This window comes from Nicrophorus vespilloides, unplaced genomic scaffold, assembly GCF_001412225.1.
Source record: "Nicrophorus vespilloides isolate i.1.1-1 unplaced genomic scaffold, Nicve_v1.0, whole genome shotgun sequence".
In the NCBI taxonomy this organism is placed as follows: domain Eukaryota; kingdom Metazoa; phylum Arthropoda; class Insecta; order Coleoptera; family Silphidae; genus Nicrophorus; species Nicrophorus vespilloides.
In genome coordinates this window covers 13,459-38,960 of record NW_017096594.1, presented here as the reverse complement: position 1 = coordinate 38,960, position 25,502 = coordinate 13,459, and the positions used below count along the sequence as shown (strand labels likewise).

At 32.8% G+C, this 25,502-nt stretch overlaps 1 protein-coding gene across 3 annotated transcripts; it reads right to left on the bottom strand.

Annotated features, from left to right (window-relative positions):
• Positions 1-280: 280 nt before the first annotated feature.
• Positions 281-24,261, bottom strand: LOC108557483 (atypical protein kinase C). Of its 3 annotated transcripts, XM_017914008.1 has the most exons (7): positions 24,097-24,261; positions 23,513-23,770; positions 6,395-6,442; positions 2,175-2,260; positions 966-2,114; positions 634-749; positions 281-550 (listed from the first exon to the last, which is right to left on the bottom strand). In XM_017914008.1, exons 2-7 carry the CDS (start codon positions 23,766-23,768, stop codon positions 463-465), a joined length of 1,743 nt encoding a protein of 580 aa, XP_017769497.1. In that variant the 5' UTR covers positions 23,769-23,770; positions 24,097-24,261; the 3' UTR covers positions 281-462. The 3 variants fall into 3 exon arrangements, with proteins under 3 accessions (XP_017769497.1, XP_017769496.1, XP_017769498.1); XM_017914007.1 differs by lacking the exons at positions 23,513-23,770; positions 24,097-24,261 and adding an exon at positions 19,121-19,987; XM_017914009.1 differs by lacking the exons at positions 23,513-23,770; positions 24,097-24,261 and adding an exon at positions 10,239-10,362.
• Between the last annotated feature and the right edge of the window lie 1,241 nt (positions 24,262-25,502).

The following is a 25,502-nucleotide window of genomic DNA, read 5'->3' as shown; positions in this document are numbered from 1 at the left end:
ATATTAAATATATATAATTATTTAGAATTTTGTTTGAATTCTAGATTCTAACGAATTTCTCATTAAATATATATCCGTATAAATTACTCAACAATAGTTTGGGAATGACAAAAGAAAAACAAAATAACCGCAAATAACAAATTCATATAAGTGGATATGAAACAAAGTTCATAAACTTAAAAACGTTTTTTTTTTCTCCTCTTTCCTATTCGTAGGCTTCAAGGAGCTTCGACGCTCGGGAAAGAGTACCGATATATACTTATCATATATCAAATGTTTCTTTTTTTAATTTAGTGGAAGGCAGAATATATTCTGTAGTAGGGACTTGCTGGGTCGCATGTCCACTTGGAGATAGTCGTCAAGTTCTGGTGGTGGCGGAGGAGGGAAAAGCGGTGGTGGATATCTAGGTAAGGGCGGCGGAGGCGGTAGATTACTGGGATGAAGGGCACACAATACGTCGTGTCACACACAGTCCTCCAAAGACATCAGTAACGGATTTACGTATTCGAAGCCCTCAAATTCGGATTGATCAATCTTCTCGATGACACGTCTATTGTATAAAAAAAAAGAGAAAAAGCACACGATTAATAACGTAATTGAAAATTTGGGGAAATGAAAGCAAAAAGATCTTACGGGTCGTCTGGGGTTAAAAGTACGGGTTCATCTGTAAATTCTGGCGGGAAATTAGCCAAATCTCTATCCGAATCCAAGCGGGGTTTGTACGGGGGCTGGACTTGCTTCTGTTCGAGCTGCAATGTTCAAATGCACTACTTTAGCTAGCTTACAAAAACTCACTTATTCTCTGGAGTGAAAGACACTGATTCGAACGTGAATTGAACGTCGAAATTGTCGAGAACGTTTTCTGTTTGTGGCAGAAACGGAACCGGATGATTCCTCGATTCCAGCTATTCACGAATGTTTGTTACCTTGTCCTATGGATGTGTATATAAAAAAAGAAAACTCACCATATCCCAATCGATGCTTTTAAAGAACGGGTGTTCCTGAATCTCAACAAAGGAGTTGTGGCTGTGACATCCCAGTCGATCGGCCGGATTTTTATTCAAGAATCCCTTAAGTACGTTTGCTGCCTTTACGCTCAGCGAGCGCGGAATACGGATCGTCTTCTCTAGGATAACTTGGAAGAGGAAATCCTCTGTGTTCTGATCAGGATTCTCGGAGGCTCCGGCGATATCGAACGGAGATCTGCCGGCAAGCATTTCGTAAAGCAACACTCCCAATGCCCACCAGTCCACTGAAAATCCATAGTCTTCGCCTCTCAAAATTTCTGGAGCTATGTAATTGGGCGTTCCGCAGAACGTCGAGGTGGTGTCGCCGGGACGGGTCCCCTCCTTGCACATCCCGTAGTCAGTCAATTTAATATGCCCTTCGTGATCTAATAATACGTTATCCAATTTCAAATCCCTATAAATAATTCCTTTGCAATGTAAGAAGTTGAGCGCCAAGGAGATCTCGGCGGCATAAAAACGAGCGTGTTCTTCCGGCAATCTACGTTGACGTTGCATGTGGAACATCAAGTCTCCGCCTCGGACGAACTCGATGACGAAGAAGAGCCTCGACGGCGTCTGGAAACACGAATGCAATCCGACGAGGAACGGATGATTTGATGCCGTTTCAAAAACGTGCTTTTCAGTCTGCACCCAATCGATATCTTCATCGTCCGTTACCAAAGCCTTCTTGATAACCTTCATGGCGTAGATCCGGCGAGTTTTCTTCAGCTCAACCATCAAGACTTTGGCGTAAGAACCGCGTCCGATAACGCGGATAAATTCAAAATCTTTCACGGAGTATTGCCTCTGGGTGCCTGGCTCCAAATCATCCGCCGGCTGTGATGGATCCTCGATTGGAACCGATTCACCGGTAACGTCTGGCGGTATAACTGGATAATCGGCAACCAATTCTGAGGAAGCTCGAACTGCAGATGCTTCCCCATTATGATCCTCTTTACCAACGACAGGCTCAACCAATTCGTTGGTACACGGAGATTGTACAGCCTTGTGACACTTCTTATGCACTAACAGCTTACATTGAATACACTTAAATCCTTGCCGTCCCAATCCCCAGATCCGATCCCTGCAGTAAGCACAGAATGCCCTCTGCAACAAACGCACACAATTCCCATCCAACTCTCAATCATTTAAATCTTGAAAACTTACCCTGTTGAACCTCTTCGCCTGGAATATGTGCCCATTGACTCTATATAATTTGCGCCAGCGACGCGCCCCTCTTCTGTATATGCTCCCTATGGAAATCAATAGTACCATTAAACACATCGTATTGCAAACTACCACCACTTCATTCAATTCAAGCTACCTAACAACTTAATAAGTCCTGATATAGTCATAATTCAAAACAGTACTACATTTTTTGAACAAATGTATTGTCCCATTGCGATCAACGCACATGGTTTTGTAAATTGATGACTGCCTAAACTTCCATCGATCTGTCAAGAGAATAAACGACTGAGGTCCAAAATGTATATATATATAAATAAGGCATACGGCAAAAAAGGGAATACTTCACGCTCTTTCATTCTCTTTTTTTCATGCCCGGAAAGAAACTCAAAGTTGCTATTTTAAATATGCATTCTAAATGCGCGCCGCAATCCAGAAATATTAAATATTTAAGAGAATGTTAACGCCGTCTTTTGTGTCTTCCACCAGACGAAACTAAAGTGAATACATCGTAATAACTCAAAGCATATGCAATTTTGCCCGACGGCCACACCATTTGACCTACATCGCTCACATTAAATACTGAAACTCTACTCAAAACTGTAATTGCGGATAGAGACTGATGCTTGTAAGTCTGTATCGTATTTAAAACAATTTTATAGCATTCTGAAACTTTTCTATAAAAAAATGCTTAATCTTCTTGATTGAATCTGAATCAAAATCTCTAGTAAAATTTACAATCCTAGAATCAAAACTTTAAATTCATGTTACATTTTTTTAAAATCAACAAATTAAATTTAAGCATTTAAATTTGTAACAACAGTAAATATATACACTATCTAATCAATAATCATATGCAACTATAATGTTTCTATACAGACTTTTTTTTTAAATGAAAATAAAAACGTATATTTCAAAAATTATAGATGCTAAGGAAATTCATGTCCTACATCTAGCTTACTATAAATAAAAGGTACGTAGTGATTATAAATGTTCGTAGTAGCTAATACCCATGTAAATAATGAGAAACATAGATAAATTATGTACATACACGTTATTTACATTGCCAACACTTAAAATAATTAATAGCCAGCGAGGAGTTTTATAAATCAGATGTCGAGATAGTGTGGACTTGTGAAAAGGAACAAGGAAAAAACAGATTAGTGCACAAACGCGTGACATTTCCATTACGACCCAAGTAATTTTAGTTCTTTGAATATAAAAACACATTATTTTTTCTGAGCAATTTCAGTTCATTGCTGAAAGATTATTTCAATTCAGAATATTGGACTCTCCAACAAACTTGGTTCCAAGCTGTTTCACAGTATAAGTTTTGTATCTATCATGTGTATTTACTATATATTGAGAAGACATCACTTCATCATCATGGACAAAAGCAATGTTTACTTATGACACTTCTATTGTCTAATGTATTGGTTTCCAAACTAAGTAAGAAATCTAATCTTGACGCCTTTATTTTATGGAAATTACAGTTAAGCTTTCGTGCCTTATAGTTTGGAAATTGTTGGTCTAATACAAATCTAAAATGCGCTTTATATAAATACCTAAAATAAGAGTAAATACTAAGGCTTTTTGGTTTTAACGAACTAATTGTGAACTCAATTTATTTCTAATTTGAATTTATGACTCCAGTATACGCCATGCGCAGATGCAGAGGATATTAAGACGATCGATCACAGTATACACGTACTGCACATAACTCAAAAGTTGATTAAATATAAATGAATTTTCTCGTATAATAATTGTATTAACTATAAATAATATTAGAAAGTATATAAATAATTGCCAGACTAACATTAAATAATAACAAGTTTGGTGCAATTTACTTAAGTTATCGGGAAATGGGTTTTTCGAACACGTTGTCCTCATTTTATACAGGTTGAAAGTTCACATATTAAATATTTCTTGCGAATGTGCGCACCACCATGCATTTACTTAATTTCGGGCACGCTATTTTATTCCATCTGGACCTCAATTATCATTAGTTATTCCACGTTTCGCTGTTGCAATTATACAAGCTCCGACCATATGAATATGCAGGTAATAATTCATTACTTACAGTTTTTAGATTGAGTTTTGTAAATTGCATCATCACATCCACCGCATTCAAATGTAAACGATCCATCTAGCTAACGTATTAATGGATTCTATTTTGAAGCGTTAAATCATTCGAGCACGGAGAGGACATGCATTATTTATGCTGCACACCGGTGTTTATAACAACTAAGTCGAGTATCGTATATTTGATTCCTAGGAAATTAATTAACCAGATCTTAAAGACGCTGACAAATACGGAGCTTATTTATTGCTGCGATTTTGATGGGCGTGAATGCATGCAATTCTAGGTGCAAAGACTGGAAAGGTATCGACCTTTTCCCTCAAAGGTCCGCAAGTTTTCGATGCGGACCAACGGTGTACATTAAATAAGTTTCCTGGGCAGGAAACGCCGAACTTTGATAATATTACACTATCACACTTTACAAGTTCTAAACTTATTTTATGCACACCGACCTTATGTTCATATAAAACTTAATAATAATTCGACTAACCATATTGAAAACAACCAACAACTTTCTGTACTTCCTTAATCAATATTTAATATGCAACAAATTTCATAACAATTTTATGTTTACTTGTAAAATCTTTATATAACATCATATTATATTTTTTATACATGTATAACATCATTTCAATATTAATATCAATGATAACGTCATCCGGCTCAATGAGCAGATTCAACTTTATCTATATACTCGTGTAAAAACGATAAAAACTATATCCCGTAACTGCATATGAAATAAAATTATGTAACAAATTCATAATTTTGCAAATTGATTAATAGTATAAACTGTTCAACTTAAATCATACAGATCAATGACAAAAGCTTTCTATTTGATATTAGTTTAGTTCGATTGATCCAGACTTAATTGAAATTGTATTTACAGCAGTTTATAGTAATTTTGTAACTTCCATAATCTATTTATGTTTACATTTCTTACCCAATCGATCCTATGATAAGATACTGTAAGTTTTATTTTAGTAATTACTGAAATATTTGTATATAAAATATGTTCAGTGTAAGAGATTAAGTAGGTTCAAAAAATAACTATTTGAAAGTATTTATAAAAAAAGTGTATGTTCGATGGAGTGTTAAATTTAGGAAGATAATTCCTACTTTTATACTTGGTTTTCAATGATTATATAATAGCTATGATTGCCGTAATCCAATACGAATACAAAGTATAGTATTACATATAAAACTGTTTGTATAAAATGGTATCAATCAAAGGTCGACGCCTATCGGGTTTTAGTATAAAGAGTAAAAAACATTGAATTCTTGATGGTTTTATAAAGCTAAGGAATATATTTATGAGTTGTGGATTGAAAGTGAACTTATTGCTTTAATATCTGCGGATATAATGGAATTCGCGAGATGGAAACTAAATTGGCAAAGACGGAAGATTTTCTTGGGATCGACTGATTAAACCTTTTCGTAGTTCATTGGTGATCAATGTCGACCGAGCAGAAGGAGACATTCTACTCGAGCGGATATCAATATAGAATGGGGAAATGATCACTTCATGAGATGTGCGTAATAAATCAACGATTTCCATCTGCTCGCTCGCAGTGGATGGACGGGCTTACATCAGCCATGGTTCATCGCACTTACGTTTTTATTTCAAATTTACTGATTGATAATATATTTTTGGATCATTCAAATATAGACAAACCAAATCAAAGTTTATATTATTGGCTATATATTCGCATACAAGTATTACCGTAAAATCTTATTTTTTTTTTTGGTAAATAGAAATTTGTATATAATACGAAGACACTTTACAAAATTTGATTATAAAAAAAACACAATTATGTCAAAAATCATTGTCAGAACAGTATGGGTGCTTATTCAATGTTGTTGTTAGTACTCGAGTATATTACGCACCCTTGTTTATTGTGTTAAAACAGTACAATTTGTGCGTATTATACTCGAGATTTTACGACAAAAAATACCAGAGTACAGTACGCATCCCTATTTTTTTGAAGACTAAAGTAACTACGAACTGTGCGTATTATACTCAAGATTTTACGAGTTCAATACACGCCTAAAATGAGTACAAATTCTTCGTATTATATTCGATAATGTAGGGTTAATTCAAATGTAATAAGAATCAAATACTTACGATCTTCTCCTTGGCATGGCATTCCAGGTGGAGGTACATTGGGAAACACTGAAACACAGAAGCAGGGGAAGAGTAAGTGAAAACAGTCGAAGAATGTTTCCTGGGTGGTGTCGTTGAACGGGACCAGATAAAATTGATAACGCAACATCGTGGTTCCAAGAACGCGTTATAATCATGGACCATGATCCGCGTCCGCAATTGTTGTGATACACTGCTATTTTATTTTTCTCTACATATTCCATACACTGAGGAAGAGAGATGTTGTGTCGAGAGAATTATCAATTTAAACGGAACGCTTGTGCATTTGATTGAAACTCTATAGTTGTTGTGACACGATTTCGATTCGCCAACAAGCAATGTGTGTGTGTGTATGAGAGTGTGTGTGTCTGTTAATTGACGAGTTCTATTATTGGATCCATTTCTCGAATGAATAATGCAATGGAAATTGAACGTGGCGCGAAACTGGAAATCATATTCGATGCCAAAAATATCGTTGATTCGAACGTCCTTGTTTTCTCTGCGGTGACAACAATAACAAACACAAAAACTATTAACATTTCGGAAACTGTTCACTCGGCCTATTACTTTTAGCTGGGAGCGCGAATAAAATACAAACTGCAGGATATTCTGTGAAATTGCTACAGCCGGGGAAATGTAAATATACGTCTCGCTCGTCGTTTCGCATGCAAACATGCTTTGGCCTTAACACCGAATATTATTTAACACATTGAACGTTGGATCATTAGCCTTGCACACACAATGATCATTTGTTGTCCATATAATATTAAAAATAAAAAGGTTTTTGAATCTAATACTTTCAGGATTTTAACAGTACAAATTTAAAGCAGTATTATTGTATTTTTCTTACCATAGGACGCATCTTTCACTTAGAATTGAGATATTTAAAACATATATATTTTCTAATATTTGTGTTCTTGTATTTTCAGTTTCTTTTTCAGAATACAGTTTTAGATATTACCTAATCTTTCGAAACATAAGACGCACCTTTTTAAGTAAAGAAAACAAATTAGAATTTTTTGTGCAGATTTTGTATCTTCCAAACAATATAAAGAATATGACTATAAGACGCATCTTTTTATGTAGATTAATTCTTAACATTAGTATCATAAATTTGTTAACCATGAGACGCAAATATTTATAAATAAAAATAAATAAGTCATAAAAAAATCTATACTGTACAAAATATTAAAATGTTTGTTTTGAATCATTCTGTATATTAAATATACTTAATGTACAATAGTAATCTGCATTGCAGTTACAGAACTGTTCTATGTATCACGTAATTTAACTCAATTGAATCTCCATTTAGAATCTCACTATCCTGTGACATGTTATTAATAGAATCGAAATGCGGTAATCGAGGGGTGTCAGGCGGTATTAATGAATTAAATGGATTACATCCAAAGGGAGCGAGTCCGAAGATCAAAGCTTAATTATTTACAGAAGGAAATTACACGAACGCCCTTTAAGTCGACGAACTGGAAATTGAATGCAGCAGTGCAGAAATCAATTTCAGCACAAAATCAACAGTACTTAGTACTTGTAATTGCAATTGTTTTTGTTAGGATTTCCTACAAACTCCTAATCAATCATTAAGTTCTTCAGTCTTGTGCGAATTAAGTTAAAACAAAGTAAACAATCTTTGTAACAAATGTTGCTTAACTTTTGAAAATCCAATTGACGACTTCCAAATAGGATTAAAATATTAGATTATTTTTCAGTGTGAATTATATTTGAAAAATAGAATCTTTGACTTAAGTTTTGTAAGCTACCAAATGTCAACTACTCATCTAAAATGTCATTAATCCAAGTAGTATCCGCACTATGAATTGCTTAACTTTTGTAAGCTATCAAACGTCAACTACAAAATATCAATAATCCAAGTAGTATCAATACCATGGATTGCTTGACGCATTTATGAGCTACCAAACTGCAACTAATCAGCAATATTTATAATAATGGTCAATAATATTAATTAACATGTATTTAATTTGTAAAAAGTTTTTACATAACGGATAATACTCAAAACTATTATAAACTCCTTAAGTGGTTATGTCGTATATATTCGTCATGGTCGAACTATTGCGTAGTGCTTATGACGAATATATTCGCACCATGAATAATAAAATACGTTAGCAACTAAAATACGTGGCCACTAGGTGAGGCACTTCATACAATGCATCAATCCGTTTAAAGGTTTTAAGCAAATACCTGGCGAATCTATTTTAACTAATTAATAAATTTATACAATCACAAACTTCTTATTAATCAACTTTGTGCAATGAGTTCATTATACATAAAGATATAAGTTTATTGCAAATAAAAGTAAAAGTAATAGATATTAAATTATAATTTATACTAGTTTCATAACGCAATAACAAAACAATGATAAGAAACATCTAGTTGTTAGTGAAAACCGGATTTTAAGTCAAAAGGTAAATTGAAGATAAGAATATACGTTACAACAGCAACTGCGGAGAGAGTGGTTTGTTGGTAAACAAGTTTTTTGTTATGTCCTATAAAAGATTCGGGTCGTCTTAAACAAACCGGACAAAAATATTTTTCGTATGAATTTAATCGCAGATTACTCGAATCGATAAGGATTGCATGAAAATATGTACTTGTTTACGTTGCAGAAAAATTAATTAAGAGGTCCGAACAACAGCAACAACAAAAACAAACGATGTTGACTGAAGATAACCTAGAGTTCACGTTTATAAACATGATTGAAATTGCTGTTTGTTGATGACGAAGCCTTTAAAAGAAATATTGCGGTAGGTCTAGACTCCAGACTAAGTGTATGCATTCAAATTAAAAAATAAACACGGAGAGTATTCCGAAAGAATACAGATTTTAGTATATTATTATTTCTATTATCAAAAATGGGTTATCGCAAGATAAGAAATTTTGTATAATATTTATGTTGCCGTCGTGCGCGGTAATTATTAATATCGAATTGTTCAATTATATGAATAGGGGTGGATGATGATTAATCAGGTTGATGTAATGTGCGGACTTTTCATCCGCGCCCTTCGATCGTCCTGAAAGGGTTTAAAAGGGTCCGCGGGTCGATAAAGTTATTGCATGGAGCCCGAAGTTTTGAGCGATGAATAATAGAGCCTTTTAGTGCATCAACAAAGATATAAATGGCCGTGGTGCCGATCCCACCGTAGCCGCCCCCCATACACGAAATGCATAGAAAAACACATACACAGAACTCGATAACCAAATCTGGGTCAAGTTCGCATTATGTAACCAGATGTATCGTCAGAAAATCAAGAGCTGTTTCGAGATCATCCGCTTATTTCATATATTAATTCCTGCTTGTTTATTTATTTTTTTGGAAAAAAAAAACAGTAATAACAATGCTTCATAGCATATTTGCTTGGAGGATTACGGTACCAAGGAGTTTAATTGCCTCGAAGGCGAAATAAACATGGGGCAAATCCAGCAACCAGTTTGCTTCTGCTTCTTGGAAAGCTTCATGCGCACCAGTTTCGAATCCCGAACGACTTTTCAAAGTAAATAATGCAGCGCATACCTAATGAAGTTTTGACGGGTATAAGTATATTTTTTTTCAAATAAAATAATGCTATTATACAAATAGTAAAAGGCGATAAATTGCGAAGAAGTTTTTTTGATGTAGGAATTAAACGGAAACTGCATTAGCCTCGACCGTAAAACAAACCAAAAGGATGTTGGAAATATATAAAAAAAACGTCGTGCGAGGTTCCCAGCATTTTCTGTGTGGAGATTTATTAGGGTAGTTCCAGTCTTCACGTAAATCAGAAAATTTGTTCTTTTTGGCGCGTGAACTACTGACCTTTGAGGTTTGCCAAAACGGCAGATAGATCGCCAGAGAACGATGTTTGATAGCCATAAAGAACGGCCGCTTCGCACATCTCCGTCCACAGACTCATCCTTCTTATCACGTACACCTTCTTACTTATTCACAGCATCCTCAAAACGCGCACACACTTTGATCACTAACCATCCAATAATTTTCGATGCGCCCTGTGCGTTCCGTGCAACTCTGCGGGGCTGGAGAGACTTTTAAACAGGGATTTCGTTTATCTTGCATTTATCTGATACTGTGATAAGATAAGAGTCTCGTACATTATCAATAACCGGGATTTTTCGCAAGCGCATTATTAGCTAAGACCTATTTGTATGTTTAAAGACGAGAGACCTAATTATTTCTTACTTACTCATTAAAACACTTGTAAACTTCTCGAAATTCATTTTAAAAACATTTACAGTTAATATTTTACATTTGATAAAGTCTTGCGGTCGCACGTAGATATAAACCGACGTTGTTTGTTGGAAAAAACGTTGACAAATATTTCATATTTAATCTAACATTTATTACTGTTAATTTAATTAATTTTTAATTTTATAATTAAAGTTGAAACATATCGAAAAATGGCTTTCAGATGTTTTAAGAATAAAATTATTGAATTTTTATCAATGAAATTCATGAATGAATTTTGCACATTGAAAACGATTTGTTAAAGTAAAACACAAATCTGAATGTTGTTAATGGTCGATCAATAGATAAACCTTCTAATTAATAGATTTACAATTATTAATAATTTGTTAAAAGTCATATTTAAAATAAAAGCTAAATAACTTATATAAAGGTCCACCCAAACTATGTTTGACAAGTGACAAGTAAGTGTGACAGGTGTACTACTATTGGTTATCATAGATGTAGGTAAAATTGTAGTACTGTCAAATGAATACAGGCATTACCTGACTTGCGAACTCCCGGACTTACGAACAAAATTCTAAAAGCTCTTACTAAGGAGATATACAGTGATAAAAAATTAAGTGTCCAAACAAAATTTGATAATTTTATGCATTTTTGTAACATTTGTTTCTTTTGTCGTTTTTTTTATTAAATAATTGTGATGAAAATTATTTGTAAGTATTTTGTTTATTTTAATCAATTTTTTCAAATTGATGCGGAATTTAACATATATAAAAGTAAAAACCATAATAAAGTGTGGAAAGATAAGTATATTATGAATTTTTTTAAATTCTCCTGACTTACGAACAAATTCGACTTACGAACGACCCTTTGGAACGGAACTAGTTCGTAAGTCGTGGTATATTAATTGGTATGACTGACAATCAATGATGAATGAAACATTTTAACTGATAATTAATCCATAATGTATTACGAATTCTGCTTATACTAAATGAATCATAGCAACAGAAGGCCTTTCCGTAAATATTTAGATAAATACTATTGAGTTTGAGTAATAGTAAAGATTAAATTCGTAAAATTTCAGTTCTAAACGTGCATCAGTAAGACCTGTTTATTTTGATAAATAACGAAAACATTGTGACACGTTAATTGCAAATAGTTGCGTAAAGTGCGCTGACAAGATAATCTTAATGAGTTGTTAAAGTAAATGTTTCATAAACATCATTTAATGTTATAAAATTATGAAATATTAACAACGTCAAATTAAATATATAATAAGTATTATTATTTTTTATTGAAAATAATCCTAAAGTTGAGTACTTTTTGATATTAAATTATAATTGGATTTATCGATTCAATTGGTTTGGAAATTTCCCTTAATATGCAGATAACTCAAAACTCAAGTGACTCAAACCAAATTGGACGAATTGCAGTAAGAAAGCAAAAAATGGATGATCATCGTCTTGCGGAAAACTCGAAGGAAAGAAAAAAAAAGTGGAACCAACTCCGCAATCAATACCAGAGCCACACGAAATTTTCCCTACTTCATTCAAAACACACCCTGCTTCACGAATGTACACACAGAAAACGGAAGTGTATTAAGGATTTGATTTTCTTTTTGTTATTATTTGTTTATGAATATCCAGTTTTTTTCATTCATCGACTCACGCTTTAATTTCTGTTTATTCCTGTCTACCAGCAACGGTTCAATAGCAGCATCGATGCATGTATGTGTCCGGATTTAATTAAAAACGATATTCCGTGCTAGGAATTGTAATGGCGATCAATTGAACGTTGTTTTATTTCGAATCACGTTCCTCATTTTTTTGTTATTCGCTTCTGAAATCCTAGCACAATTAAAAATTCTGCATTCAATTAACCGTTCACAATTCACGTTTATCCTGAAAATATTTATCTTTCAACAAAAAATAAACAAGAATTGTTACAATTATACTGTTTTGTTCATGATTTGTTTTAATTTTATATAAGTTTTATAATACAAATGAGAATTAAGTTGAAACTAAGATATTATATAGCAATACTTCGCATAGTCCGGATAATCAGTTTCGCCAATAATCCGGTCTGTTCGAGGAATTCGAAACCGATCAAAATATATACTTGATTATAAGACTTATTCTGATCTTTATACTGTTTTATTAAGTTGAAACTAAGATATTACATAGCAATACTTCGCATAGTTCTGTTTCGCCAATAATCCGGACTGTTGGAGGAATTTGAAACCACACAAAATAACTCAACTTCTCAACTAACTTAGTTTGTTTTGAAATTTACAAATTTATTGGCAATAGAGAATGCAAACTGATCGAAGCAGGACTATGCGAGGTATTGCTGTATTTCAATTTTGCATGTTAAGAATCTTCCATTTTTCATTGAACAAATTAAATATGTTCTAATACAATTATGTTTATATACAAGTAGGTTTTTATATCTTTATATTATTAAGTTTTCCAATAGAAAAAATGTAAGAAATTAATATATGAAATTAAGTTTCCATTATACTTAATACCCAAAGTGAAATTTTGTATGTTAAGAATCTTCTAATTTTCATTCAGTAAATTAAATATGTTGTAATGAACTTATGTTTATGTATTTGTTGGTTGTTTATATCTTTCTATTATTAAGATTTCCAATAGACAAAATGTAAGAAATGTATATATGAAATTAAGTTTTCATTTTAGTTAATAAATAAACTAAAATTTAATTTGTTTTGAAATTGTTTATATACAGATAAAATTTAGTTTGTTTAGAAATTTACGGGCAAAAGAATCCGAACTGATCCAAGCAGGACTATGCGAAGTACTGCTGTATTTCAATTTTACATGTTAAGAATCTTTCAATTTTCATTCAGCAAATTAAATATGTTCTTTCTATAATTAAGATTTCCAATAGAAAAACACTGTAAGAAATGAATATATGACATTAAGATTACATTTAACTTAATGTCCAACATATGAAAGAAAAATAGAAATGAATGAATTTGTAAAGAATTTGCTTCTTTAATATTCCCTCTGTTACATTGAAGGTAGGTAGGTAGCATAGATACGTTAAGTATAATCGGTCCGTTACTTTGGTAATGGGTCGTTAAACATAATCTTCGCTTGTATAAATGTAGGTTAAAGTGATTTTTCAAAGTAGATTATTGGATAACGCTGCATTTATGAGTTATTGCGCTGCCGCAAATTGTAGAAAAGAAAATGTGTAAAGGATGTAAGCGATTATTAAATTTTTCCATTCGGCCTTGTCGCAACTGTACAAAGCAAGTCACAACTTCTAATTCAGATGGCAAATAAATATATTTATGAAGCAAAAAAAGTAATGGAATCGATCGAAACACAAAGAAAATTGCATTATTACGTGACTAGGTGAAGTAAAAAAAAACTCGGTAAAAACTAATTAATTTTGCGGACAGAAATGACGTACCGAAAACTGTTTAATTTCTGTGCTGGAGGGAACATTTTCTGGTGAGGATGATTTAATTTGGAAAGTTAATGGGACGCGGCGTCACGTTTAATTTCCGGGACAGTATTTAAACGATAGCGAAATTAAGTTTTCTGCAATAAGTTAAAAAAAAAAATATATGTATGAAAAATGAAAAGATGTGCGGCAAAGTTTGGAAGTTTCGCTTTTGTTCTCGTCGAAGACAAAAAGAAAGTACAGATTTTAATTTGAATAGCAATTAATGGGGTGAATGTAATGCAAGGACAGAAGGAAAACCGCATAAAGCAATTGATTGGTGGCAATTTGCGTTTGACGTTTACAAAAATTTCATCCTTCGAAGAAGAGAAAAAAAATACAAACCCATCTCTCATCCAGTTTATTTTATTTTTTTTATAGAATTTACACGAACCTTGTAATTTGCGTGCTTTAAATTCCTTGATGTAAGAGATATTACAATGGAAACTAGTTTATGAACGGCGACACCTCATTCTCTTGGAAAACAAACCTCACACCACGACAACTGTTAAACAACTAAGCTGATAAGTGCCTCTCGTGAGATCCAAGGCGATTAAGGCCGAGATATTACACACAAGTGAAATAATTATTTGTTTTTAGTTACAAAAATAATGCGGATTCGCAAAGATAACAAAAATGAAATTCGATTATATTTGCTTTGAAAAATAAAATCGCCACGTTTATATTTTATTTTTCGTTTTAACAACGTAATAAAACGTAGCTGTAACGCAAACTGCAATACACTTTTATTATATCCTTTTTATTTACTAGTTGTTTTTTTTTTAATTAAAGCAAAAACCTATATGGAATTTCATTCGCGGTTCGGATAACTGTAAAATATTTTATGTCTACTATTTGCTTGTCCCTTAAGATTACGTCTATTCTTGGTTAACTTGTCACCTAATCCCACGTCGTATCTAATCGAATTATTCGTATTTATTTTTATTGGTGAATCATGAAATCGGTTCTATCTTCAAGTGAGCGGAAGAGGACGTCGTAAAATAATCGTTCAGAAAGTCATTTTTGACGCTTGAAAAGAATTTCAATATCAATGAATTTCTTCCGATAAATTTCAGCTTATGTTTAAACTACGAAGCTAAAAGTGAAGATAATTAATAAAGATGATGACATTTGTAGAATAATTGTAGCTTGAACCAAACCATAGTTAAAGCAATATTTATATTCGTATATTTATGGAAGAAAAAATTTAAAAAAAGAAAGGTCTAAAGCCGGAGGATGTGTTGCATTCAAAGTTGCACTCGACGCGGAAGCAAAGTATATTTTCCGCTCGGAGTCGTTGCGGTATTTTTCCTGAAAAACCTTTTACATCGAATCGATACTCCTCAAAAGTCGAAGAAACATCGTCGCAGAGACAGCAAAGAAATGTAAATCAGAGATGGGGAACGTAACAAGAACAAGAGGAAGCAAATTGCGAACCTGAGGAACGCATTAATCTGGATTTATTCAATTCGCAATCTTCGGTTTTCAATCATTCCCTGTTTGATATGTTAATCGCATAAATTACCGGATTCGCTCACTCCGTGCACGCCGCAACAAACAACGTGCAGTAATTTTTAATTCAAGCACACACTCCAGTTTCGTGCTGCGCTCGAAGTTATGTGGATATATTTGTTATTGTTTCGAGCTTAACACTACGACGGATCTATTGTCGCTATTAAATAACAAGGACTATCATAGGATAGTACTTGAGGCACTCAACTCTTTTGTTCCTTCATTTTACGAAGGTGATTATTTGCAAGACATCCGTTTCGTCACGTACGCTCTTGATTTAGTAGGTAAGACCACTCCGGGCGAGCAACGTTGGAAACATTAAAGTATCGCCTCGGTAATGATTCCGAGCAATTCGCACCCATCTGAATATTTAAGATTAATGCCACTTTAACGTGGTTTTTCTGATGGAAGCGTATTTCAATTTAACGTGACGTTTTAATGGGATTGCATTGCTCGAGCAATTAATAAAAGTTTAAAAGTCTGAACCTTGAGCGGAAACTTAACACTTACGTTGCCAGTCGTAAGGATAAAACATGAAATCATGAAGAGTTTTGAAACCGCTGGGAATCCTCGAGAATTGGGAAAACGCGGCCATTTCATTTAATTCCAAAACAATCCCGAGGATAAACTATACAAGAATTGCAACTATTGCAAAAAAATTGTCAAGAGCTTAAGCGAAACTTTCTCTGTTTATTTTTTTTTGTTTCCTTTCTTGTGCACTATCTAGGGAATAGTTTATAAGCACCGTCAACGCCCTAGCCCTTCTCCAATTCCAAAGGTTCGTGCGTTTAGGGGGTTGGCTTTCAATAAATTATTTGCACGGAACGGGTCGAAAGCCGCATACATATCCCATTTATCTTTATTCGATCCTTCAGGAGACGACCTAAAAGCTTGTACTTCGGCTGATTACAGCCGACCACCGCGATTAATGCAATCCTTGTGTAATTGAAATATTCACATCCTCGCAGCCGTAATTTGTGCAGCAATTAAAAAACGCGATTCTCGGCAGCCGTGAGCTGCTCCGCCACCGACAGACCCCGTTACGTAAGAGTTCCGTAATTAGGGGAGCTTTGAAAGCCACTTGGAGTAGCTGCAAAAGAGTCCGGCGGTTTTCGAGCGAAATTATATATTTAGGGGAAACTAAGATTAAGTCGCGCCGCGCCGATTATGATAAACGAGCTCTGGCACTTCACAAACTTTGGCTGTCGTCGCTTCAATATAATATATTCATGGTTAAAATACTTAATAATTTGGTATAATTACCGGTTTTAAATCTGAAAATCCATAGTTTAACTTTAGTTTGCTTATAGTTAAGCAAGCTGTGAATAGGTGATCAAATGCAATGACTTCTGTATAACATAGATAATTTGCTGCAGAAGCCGACTGTAATCGTTTTTAAACTACTGCAAATTCATGAAAACGGCGGCATGCATTCCCTTAAGCAACATGTGAATCAACTCGTTACTAACTATTTGTTACATAAACTAATTGTGGACATTGGCCACTTAAGTAGAGAAATTTCTAACAAACATTATTACCAGTTTAATGTAAATGTAAACACATATGAGAAAATAATTTAGAAAGACGTGTCTATCAAAAAAACAAGACTGTCTTTCAGAGAAACCATAAAACTGGTATAACTATAATTAAACTTGTTAGTCTATTATAAGTTAATTATATCTAGCAAATGAAGATTATCATTAAATACACATAATATTGCTATTATTTAATTTCACGAAAGAAAAAAATAAATTGAATGTTTTGTCTTTTATTAAAGAATATAAATCAATGTAAATGTGATCATTACATTTGTGAGATGACAGTAAATAATTGTCTCATTTGTTTCTAAAATAAAACGCAGTTGCCTTTAATGATTCCGATTAGAGAAATACTGACGAATCAAAACTATTGTGTAACTGTGTCTATAACACACTCTAGTTGATTGAATCGAAGCTTGATTGAAATGAGGGAAACGGCGATAAATTGGAAACGTTCTCGGAGTCAATTGTATACTACGACTTATTCTCTTTAAGTAATATTACAATTAAGAATATTGTATCTTGAATAACTTCGTGTATACTTTGTTGATTATATATATATTGAATATTATCGCAGAGTAAATATTATCATCATTAAGAAGATACCAATTAAGTTCCCATCATCATATGTAATAATTTATCTTCGTCCATCAAATAGGAATATAAAAATATTTTTTGCAAAAATTAATTACTAGTTGATTAATGAATATATTTAGTGCAAAGATTTGTTATTCTAACAAATCGTCTCAATTTCAAAAGATTGTCTATCCATTCCGAGTGGATAAACACTAGTCATTAATCCAAGGATTATCCTATTTCTGTATTATAAATTAACTTTTCTAAGCTGATACATATTAAGTACTCGTAACAAATAGAAAATTTCCAATCATTGTTATATTTTAGAATTTCAGTTGTAATCATGTTAGATCCATAAATTGTTAGTAACGATATTAATAGAACAATATAAATATTAAAATTTATTGGTTCTTATTTATGAATTACTTGTAAATAATGAAAGAAATTATCTAAGTTTATGTTAGGAAAGTTTGCGTCTTTCAGTTAAATGTGACAGCTAATAAATACAGTTTTACTACTATTTAATCATATCATGGTATAACCTAGGACAATGTAGAGAAAGGGAAGTAGTATAGAATACATATTTAATATTGGTATATACATTGAGTGAACAACATTAGTTTCTATTTTATTTATTTTGCGTGTGTACTGACTGAAAGGTGAATAGATTTGGAAAATATTTCATGATTCACCTTTATGTCAGAAGATATTCCCACTTATATTGATTTTATAAATACTATTGATATAAAACAATAAAATTCAATTGGTTTTTAATGGAAATGAATGGAATCAATGCAATCACGAAATAATTTTACATTACGTATTTCAATTTTCAGTATTTTGATATATAAATAGAAATTAATGTAACAATTATTTTCGGGTAAATAATTTCAATGAATTTATGTATGTAAACCTTTCGTTTAATCAATACGTTTATATAACATTCAACTCGTTTGAGACTTGATATATATTCAACTAGATTAGCGTCTCTGGTTATTTACTACAATGGATGGGAAACCGCAGTGTTATAATTGTAAAGCCATTCTAACTGCACACCTTGAGATCGATAGTCGAGTATAATCCAATACAAACTTCATATTTCTAAAATCTACTGCAAAATATCTGTACATGGTATATGGAATAGCTGAAATTCTAAATGAATTTATTTCAAATAAGTTGCGCTTTGTATAATGTATCATATGTTATATGCATTAGCTGTGTTTTGTAAAAAATGCGTTAGTTTAAAAATATGCTAACAAAACTATTTATAGTAAGGTTATTATCATAGGTAGTTTTAGAATTGAAGAGTTTGATAGGCGGTGTGCGAAAGAAGTCCTCTATATTTGTTGAGAAACCTGAAGGGGCGTTTACGAAAGATTGAGAGAAGGAATTTACCTGTGGCATAGCCAGGCTCGGAGCTGGAATCGTCGTCTGAGAAACTGAGCTGAGTCTGATGATATTCAACGTAAGCTGCATGATGGTGATGGGGATGCATGTGATGGGGTACGGCATAATCGACGCTACTGATAGCTGTATGTCTGCTGCCGGTTCTAGTTAAGGTATTACCGGCGGAAAGTGTGCCGGACCTGGAGCCGTGGGCAGCGCACAGGATCCCAGCTAAGGATCCCTGAGGACCTCCGATGCTGAGGTCGAGCGACGGCCGCCTAGACAGGCTTGGCTCGACCTCGAACTCGATGCTGCCAGCTTGTTGATGATGCTGCTGATGTTGTTGTTGTTGTTCACCTAGGTGCTGCATACTGACGTTGGTGATGTTAGCATTGCTTCCACCACCTCCGCCGGAGCTGTAGCTTTGGCTTACGGCGGGCCGATCTTCTGTAACGGGCACCGTCTGCGGCGTCGAACCATTTTGGTTCCTCCTCGGACTCCTGCCCCTGTCGCTCACAGTAGTTGCACTCCAGTATCCCCAAGCCATGGCAAAGAAACTTTTCTCTACACCTACTGTCTTGTGCGATCAATTCATTACAAAGTTCCCAGGAAGATGCCGGATAAATTAATCGGGAAGTCTAATTCAAGAAGACGTTCGTTCGTGCCAGAGGAACTCTCAGTTTTCATCAATTCCAAACCACATTCGAGTCAAAGCACGGATCAACTTTGCTTTTACTTTTTGCGTAGAGGAAGGGTGTCGTTACTCTTTCTTTCTGTTAACTACTCTGATGGAATTATTTCGATATCGGAGGGCAAATGCTACTGGAAATGAATGAATACTGGCGAGCGTCGCCTGGTTTTGTATGCGGCTCGGCGCCGTGCGGATAATGCGCGGACGTCGCGACGCGCCAAACATCTGGCAACGGCGTCGCGACTCGCCGGAAGGCCGGGCGCGAAATCGATAGGAACACCCTCCTCACACGAGGAGAGACCCTACTTTTTAGATTAGAACTCTACCGTGATTCCTACATACATACACTCACAGTTCAAACAAAAAATGGTCCACGGCCAAACGAATTACACGTTGACCAATGTTTCAAAATTGCAAAACATATTTATACCAGTAATATTATTATGTTCCAGCAATATACCCCAACTTTATTCATTTTATGCATGTACCATAGTCAGCACAAACATGGACCACAATATCAACAAATTAACGTAGAAAATTTTAATCAAACATTAGATTAAAATTAAACTTAATTCATGCATTTTCGACTCTAGTATTATTTATAAGTTATGAATTGTAACTTGGGAAATCTAGATTTTTCATATATTGTTGATTCTATATCAACGTGATTTGTTTGATCAATAAGATTATACAGAAAACTACTGATCCAGACATATTTTGTTTAAAACTATCATTTATCAATTTTAAATTAACTCTTGTATTTCTCGAACAAATTCTTATTATTTTGATTTTGTCATAAGTTAACTATAAATTAGTAGATTTTCGATTTTATTTTGAATATTCAAGGTTCTTGTATTGTTTGACCAATGATTACATAGAAATGTTTAAATCTGAATATATTATATAACTTTTTTTGAAACTAATGTAAATGATAGTAAACCAATATATTAATACTTATGATATACTAATAGAAGTAATTTCAAAAGATAGGTAGTTCTAGTATAAAGTACGAATACATTCTAATACTCACGATTGAATTTGGTGTGCGTGGTGTGAAGAATTTAATAAATCGCCCCCATTCAAACAGAGTATTTACCCTGAGTTAATAAAGGTTAACCCATCCAAATAGTAATCGTGACAAACGTTGTTTAACTTTTTTAATCAAACATTTCCTGCTACTAATTATTATATATTTTCATATAATTAAAATAAAAAACGTTTTTTATTACATTTAGGGAAAATATACAATTACATCAAAATTATATCTTTATGAATAAACGTGTAACTTTCAGAACTTTTCCCGATTTGATAAATATCAGAGTAGCGTGTACCTCACGCTGCGCATTTAATATTAAAATATTTCATAATATTAAACAAACTGTTATTACTTATATATACTATAATATCAAAAGATTTATCAATATTGTAAACTTGATATCTTATTTACTATATAAAACAGGATAAATTGTGTAATAAATATACGCATAGTTGTGTATCACAATGAGTGAAATATAATATCGGAAAACAATGGTCTCTGAATCAGTCAAGGTGATCATTATTCACCGTTCCTGAATCCCTTTTACTAAGGCGTATTTATAATTCAAAATGTGGGTAATTCTATATATAGTTCAGATAATCTATGGTTTTTGAAGCATCATATTGATTATAATGTAAATTATAATAATATTACTAATTGATTTTCGAATAAACTTGTAATTTCTTGAAAATGTTCCTTCTAATTGACTATTGATCACAATAGCAATGCGTATTCATCAATTGCAGAAAATATTTGTGGTAGTTAACTTATTTGACAAATTTATTAAGAAATATTAGTAAATTATAAAGAATATTTATATTTTTATTAACGTATACCAAGACTAAGTCAAGGCGAGATGTTTGCAGTTAATAAATGGTTATGACATGTTACAGGGACGTTTGTCAAATAAATTGTCCTCGATACAGAGATCTGCAAGTGTTTGGAATGATTCCAATGCACCAATGTTGCGTTGCAAGTGTATAAAGAAGATATTGGTTGAAGTAGTATTCGTGGCAAAGAGCCATTGTGGTTTGTTCTTCACCAGATGTTGTATTCTACCGCAAAATTTTAAATTAGCTCAGAAATATTGGCTCAAATGTTTGTGTCAAATACAGAATATTTAATAAATTTAAAAATTTCTTAAATATATATAAATAAATCACAAATTAAGTACAACTTATCATATAGCGTTTATAAATAAATAAATTTGTATTTACTCCATGTAGAAAATTGTAATAAAATTATTGGTATTACTAATGCAGACACCGTTATTCTCTGGCTTTTAGTTTCCTTTTTAACTAGGAAGTTCTTCAACCGTGAAATACGTGCAAATGTCTGTTATATCAATACTCAAACAAACCATCTCCGTTCTAGTAGAAAAGCATTCTACTTGTACCAAGTTGGAAGTAGGTTCCAGTACGCCATTCAAGTATAACCAGTAGTGCACTTTGCTTGTCAAATATTCTCAATGAACATCGATATTTTATACTTTTTATAATTATTAAATCAATACAAACTTTTTTAACTGTTATGTTCTAATTGTCAAATCTGAAACATTATATCATAACAATGTGTTTAGGAGTATATATATAAAGAGGAAATCCTTTATTGATACTATAGTTTTACTTTCATGGTATAATCATGGTTAAAATCAAGTAAAAATTGTAAATAATTCACAAATTTCTTCTAAACTTTATAAGCTTATTTACTTCAAACTATGTGTTCTCGTTTGAATTATTGCATAATAAAATTATCGTAGCGTTGAAATGAATGGAAATATTATTATGAGGGTTGCAATTTATCAAATTCTTGGAATTAATAAGTAAAACATAAGGAAAAAAAAAATATATATTTCGCTTATAAATCCACCCCTATGTTGTTTATAACGAAATTAACAGAGAACTTTCCAATCAATCTTAATTAATGGAGTGTATTTTTGGGGGCTTTTGTGTGTTTTTACTGCGAGAGCCTCGAAAATTAATTCCCCCATCGTAATCAATCTGCGCTGCAATATTGAAAATTTAATAAGCGCCCCCGATGAGAATGGAGGGGTCGTCCGTCCTGATGAGTTCCAATATTACGTCACGCCTGTACATTATGCAACGCCAGTTTATTACGGGGCAATGCCTCAAGGGGGGTGAGATTTTCATAAGCAAATTACTCGTTCCATTTTATGTCCATTCACAATTACGTACATAAAGCATAAAGTAAAAAAAATATGCTTCCGTGTTGTTATTAGAATTCAACCCTTCGAGTTCTTTTCGGCCCTTTTAATACACATAATTTCGTGGCTTTTGTGTGTACGAAAATGATCGCGTGTTACCAAAAGAAAAATTGTTTCCGCGTAGACTTATTTATACACTTTCGTACCGCTACACTCCATCATGCAGCAGATTATGATAATGGTTTCTTGTAAAAATGTATGCACTCACAGAAATGACTCTAATCTCACGCTGACATTTCGTTACTGCTGCAAATAAATCACAGTCCAGACTGTTTATTGCGCCAAAACGGTTCATTTCCGAAAATAAAAACGCTCACATTAATTATTAACTACAGGTTTTTATCTTAAGCACTTTCCTGATCAGGTAAGTTATGTTGAAAAGAAATATTATGAGTTATTACAATATGCTAATGGATCATTCTTATTTTGTTTATCCAAAAGGTAACTCACCATGCATGATGAGCTCAGATTCATGATTGATCTCGTACAGCCGAATAGCTTCATCCAATTCAATTTGGGATGACATTGTGCATGGATCCCCCTCATCATCCACCCACTTCATGGTGAATTCCTGATCCAAAGGAAACCTGCATATATCCCTCATCTCGGATTGCAGCTCATCCAGTGTTATATCCTGCTTCACATAAGTTATAAAAATCTCCCCATTGTAGGCTATCTTAGCCCTGATTTCTCTTTGAGTAGGCATCACTAAAACAAGAATTCCACAATTACAAACAAACCCAGAATTTATAGTTAAACAACATCCAGTGATACAAAACAACAATTACCTTTGTTCCTATCAAAATAGATAATCTATTTCAATTGATTAGATCAAAAACAAAGTGATTGTATGTAAACACAGATTGTTGAGAGCTCTACAAAACGTAGAGCTTAAGGCAATATGTGTTAATTACTAATTAAATTCTAATCTAGTTAGTCATGTATGAAAATTGCAGGTAAAAAGGTGAATCTACACCTCTTCTTTTTTTAGTGTAAGCTGAACAGCGATTTTTCCTACAAAAATTGTAACTCACCGACAAACAAAACACAACAGTAGGAAACAAAACAGACAAACCAAAACAAAAACAAACAAAAACTTGGGCGAAAGGATCGAATTATCCAAACATAAAAATGTTAAATATAGAAGACAAAAATGATATTCCGATGAGTGTCTTGCTTAGAGTCGGTTACTTATTTGTTATTCTGTTGGCAATGCAACTGTTGCTGAAGAACAGCTATATTCGTTATAATTTATTACAGTTAATCCTTGGAAACTTCCTTAGAAATAAATTTCATATTAATAATATTATAAGTATTTATTAACATAACACTTTATTGTTATATAATTAAGGTTACTATTAGAGATTTGTACCATTACCAAAAATAAATCTGTGTTCATCATATGCAATAAATATGGAGATGTGTGTATGAAGTTGCATATATTAAACACTTAGTTTTTGTAGACTTTTACTTAATTTTTTTTAACAATATTCTCTACTTAATTCATTTTATTTTCAACACTAATTAAATGTCCTTTTTTTGTAATAATAAAAATTTATAACTAATAGGAATTTCTTGAATTATATAACTCTGATCAAACTTTATTTACAAAGTATTTAATATGAAACGGATCGGATTTTATTATGCATGTTTTTAGGGTTGTTGTTATACCTTTCTGATAGTTTCATTATAATGCATGGAACATGAGGCAGTAAAAACTTACAAACTGTGCACATAAAACAAACTTTTTAAATTTTAATGATGTTTCTGCAATCTTCTTTATTTATTATACAAAATGTTACAAACAATCTTCTATTTCAATTAATATTCAATTACTTAATTTATACCAACAGAAACATGTCAAAATGTCTACAAGAAAGTTGATAATACTGTTGAAAGAAGATTATACTGTTTTGCATTTGTATTATTCGAATTGATTGATCTTACTTTAGTATAACATTTTTTAGACTTTTCTATTACATAATTAAGGTTTCTATAATTTAAAATGGTTGTGAAGATGCAATTATTTCTAAGAAAGTCTCCTGAAAATTGGAAATTTTAATATAACTTATATCATATACCTCAGTGTCCTCGTCTTCATTTAGTAACAAGTTTCTTGTCTTGTCTAATATTAGTTGTATTGCAAACATCTTCTGTATAAAGTAGACAAATATTTGAATTTTCTTCCTTCTCTATTTATGGAATATGGTTGAAGTTGAAGTACAAATAATGTCCCTGCAATATGAATGAATTGGTTAATGGAATCAAACATTAAAATGTATAAGAAAATTAATAATTTATATAACATTACACTAGTCCTTTCTTTTTTCAATGATAGATGTAATATTGGTATTACCTTTCTTCTCCAGTTGTTGAATATTATTGAAGTTGCACAAATAATGTTACTGAAATATGAATTAATTGGTTACTGAAAATAAAC

Bases quoted from the DNA above. Each gene is read 5' to 3' on its own strand.
- LOC108557483 (XM_017914007.1), bottom strand. From the start codon at position 19,658: ATGGCTTGGGGATACTGGAGTGCAACTACTGTGAGCGACAGGGGCAGG. The intron at 2,261-6,394 runs GTAAGTATTTGA...TGATTTCCATAG, and splicing joins GCCATGCCAAGGAGAAGATC to GGAGCATATACAGAAGAGGG. The intron at 750-965 runs GTGAGTTTTCTT...TGAACATTGCAG, and splicing joins AAAGCATCGATTGGGATATG to CTCGAACAGAAGCAAGTCCA.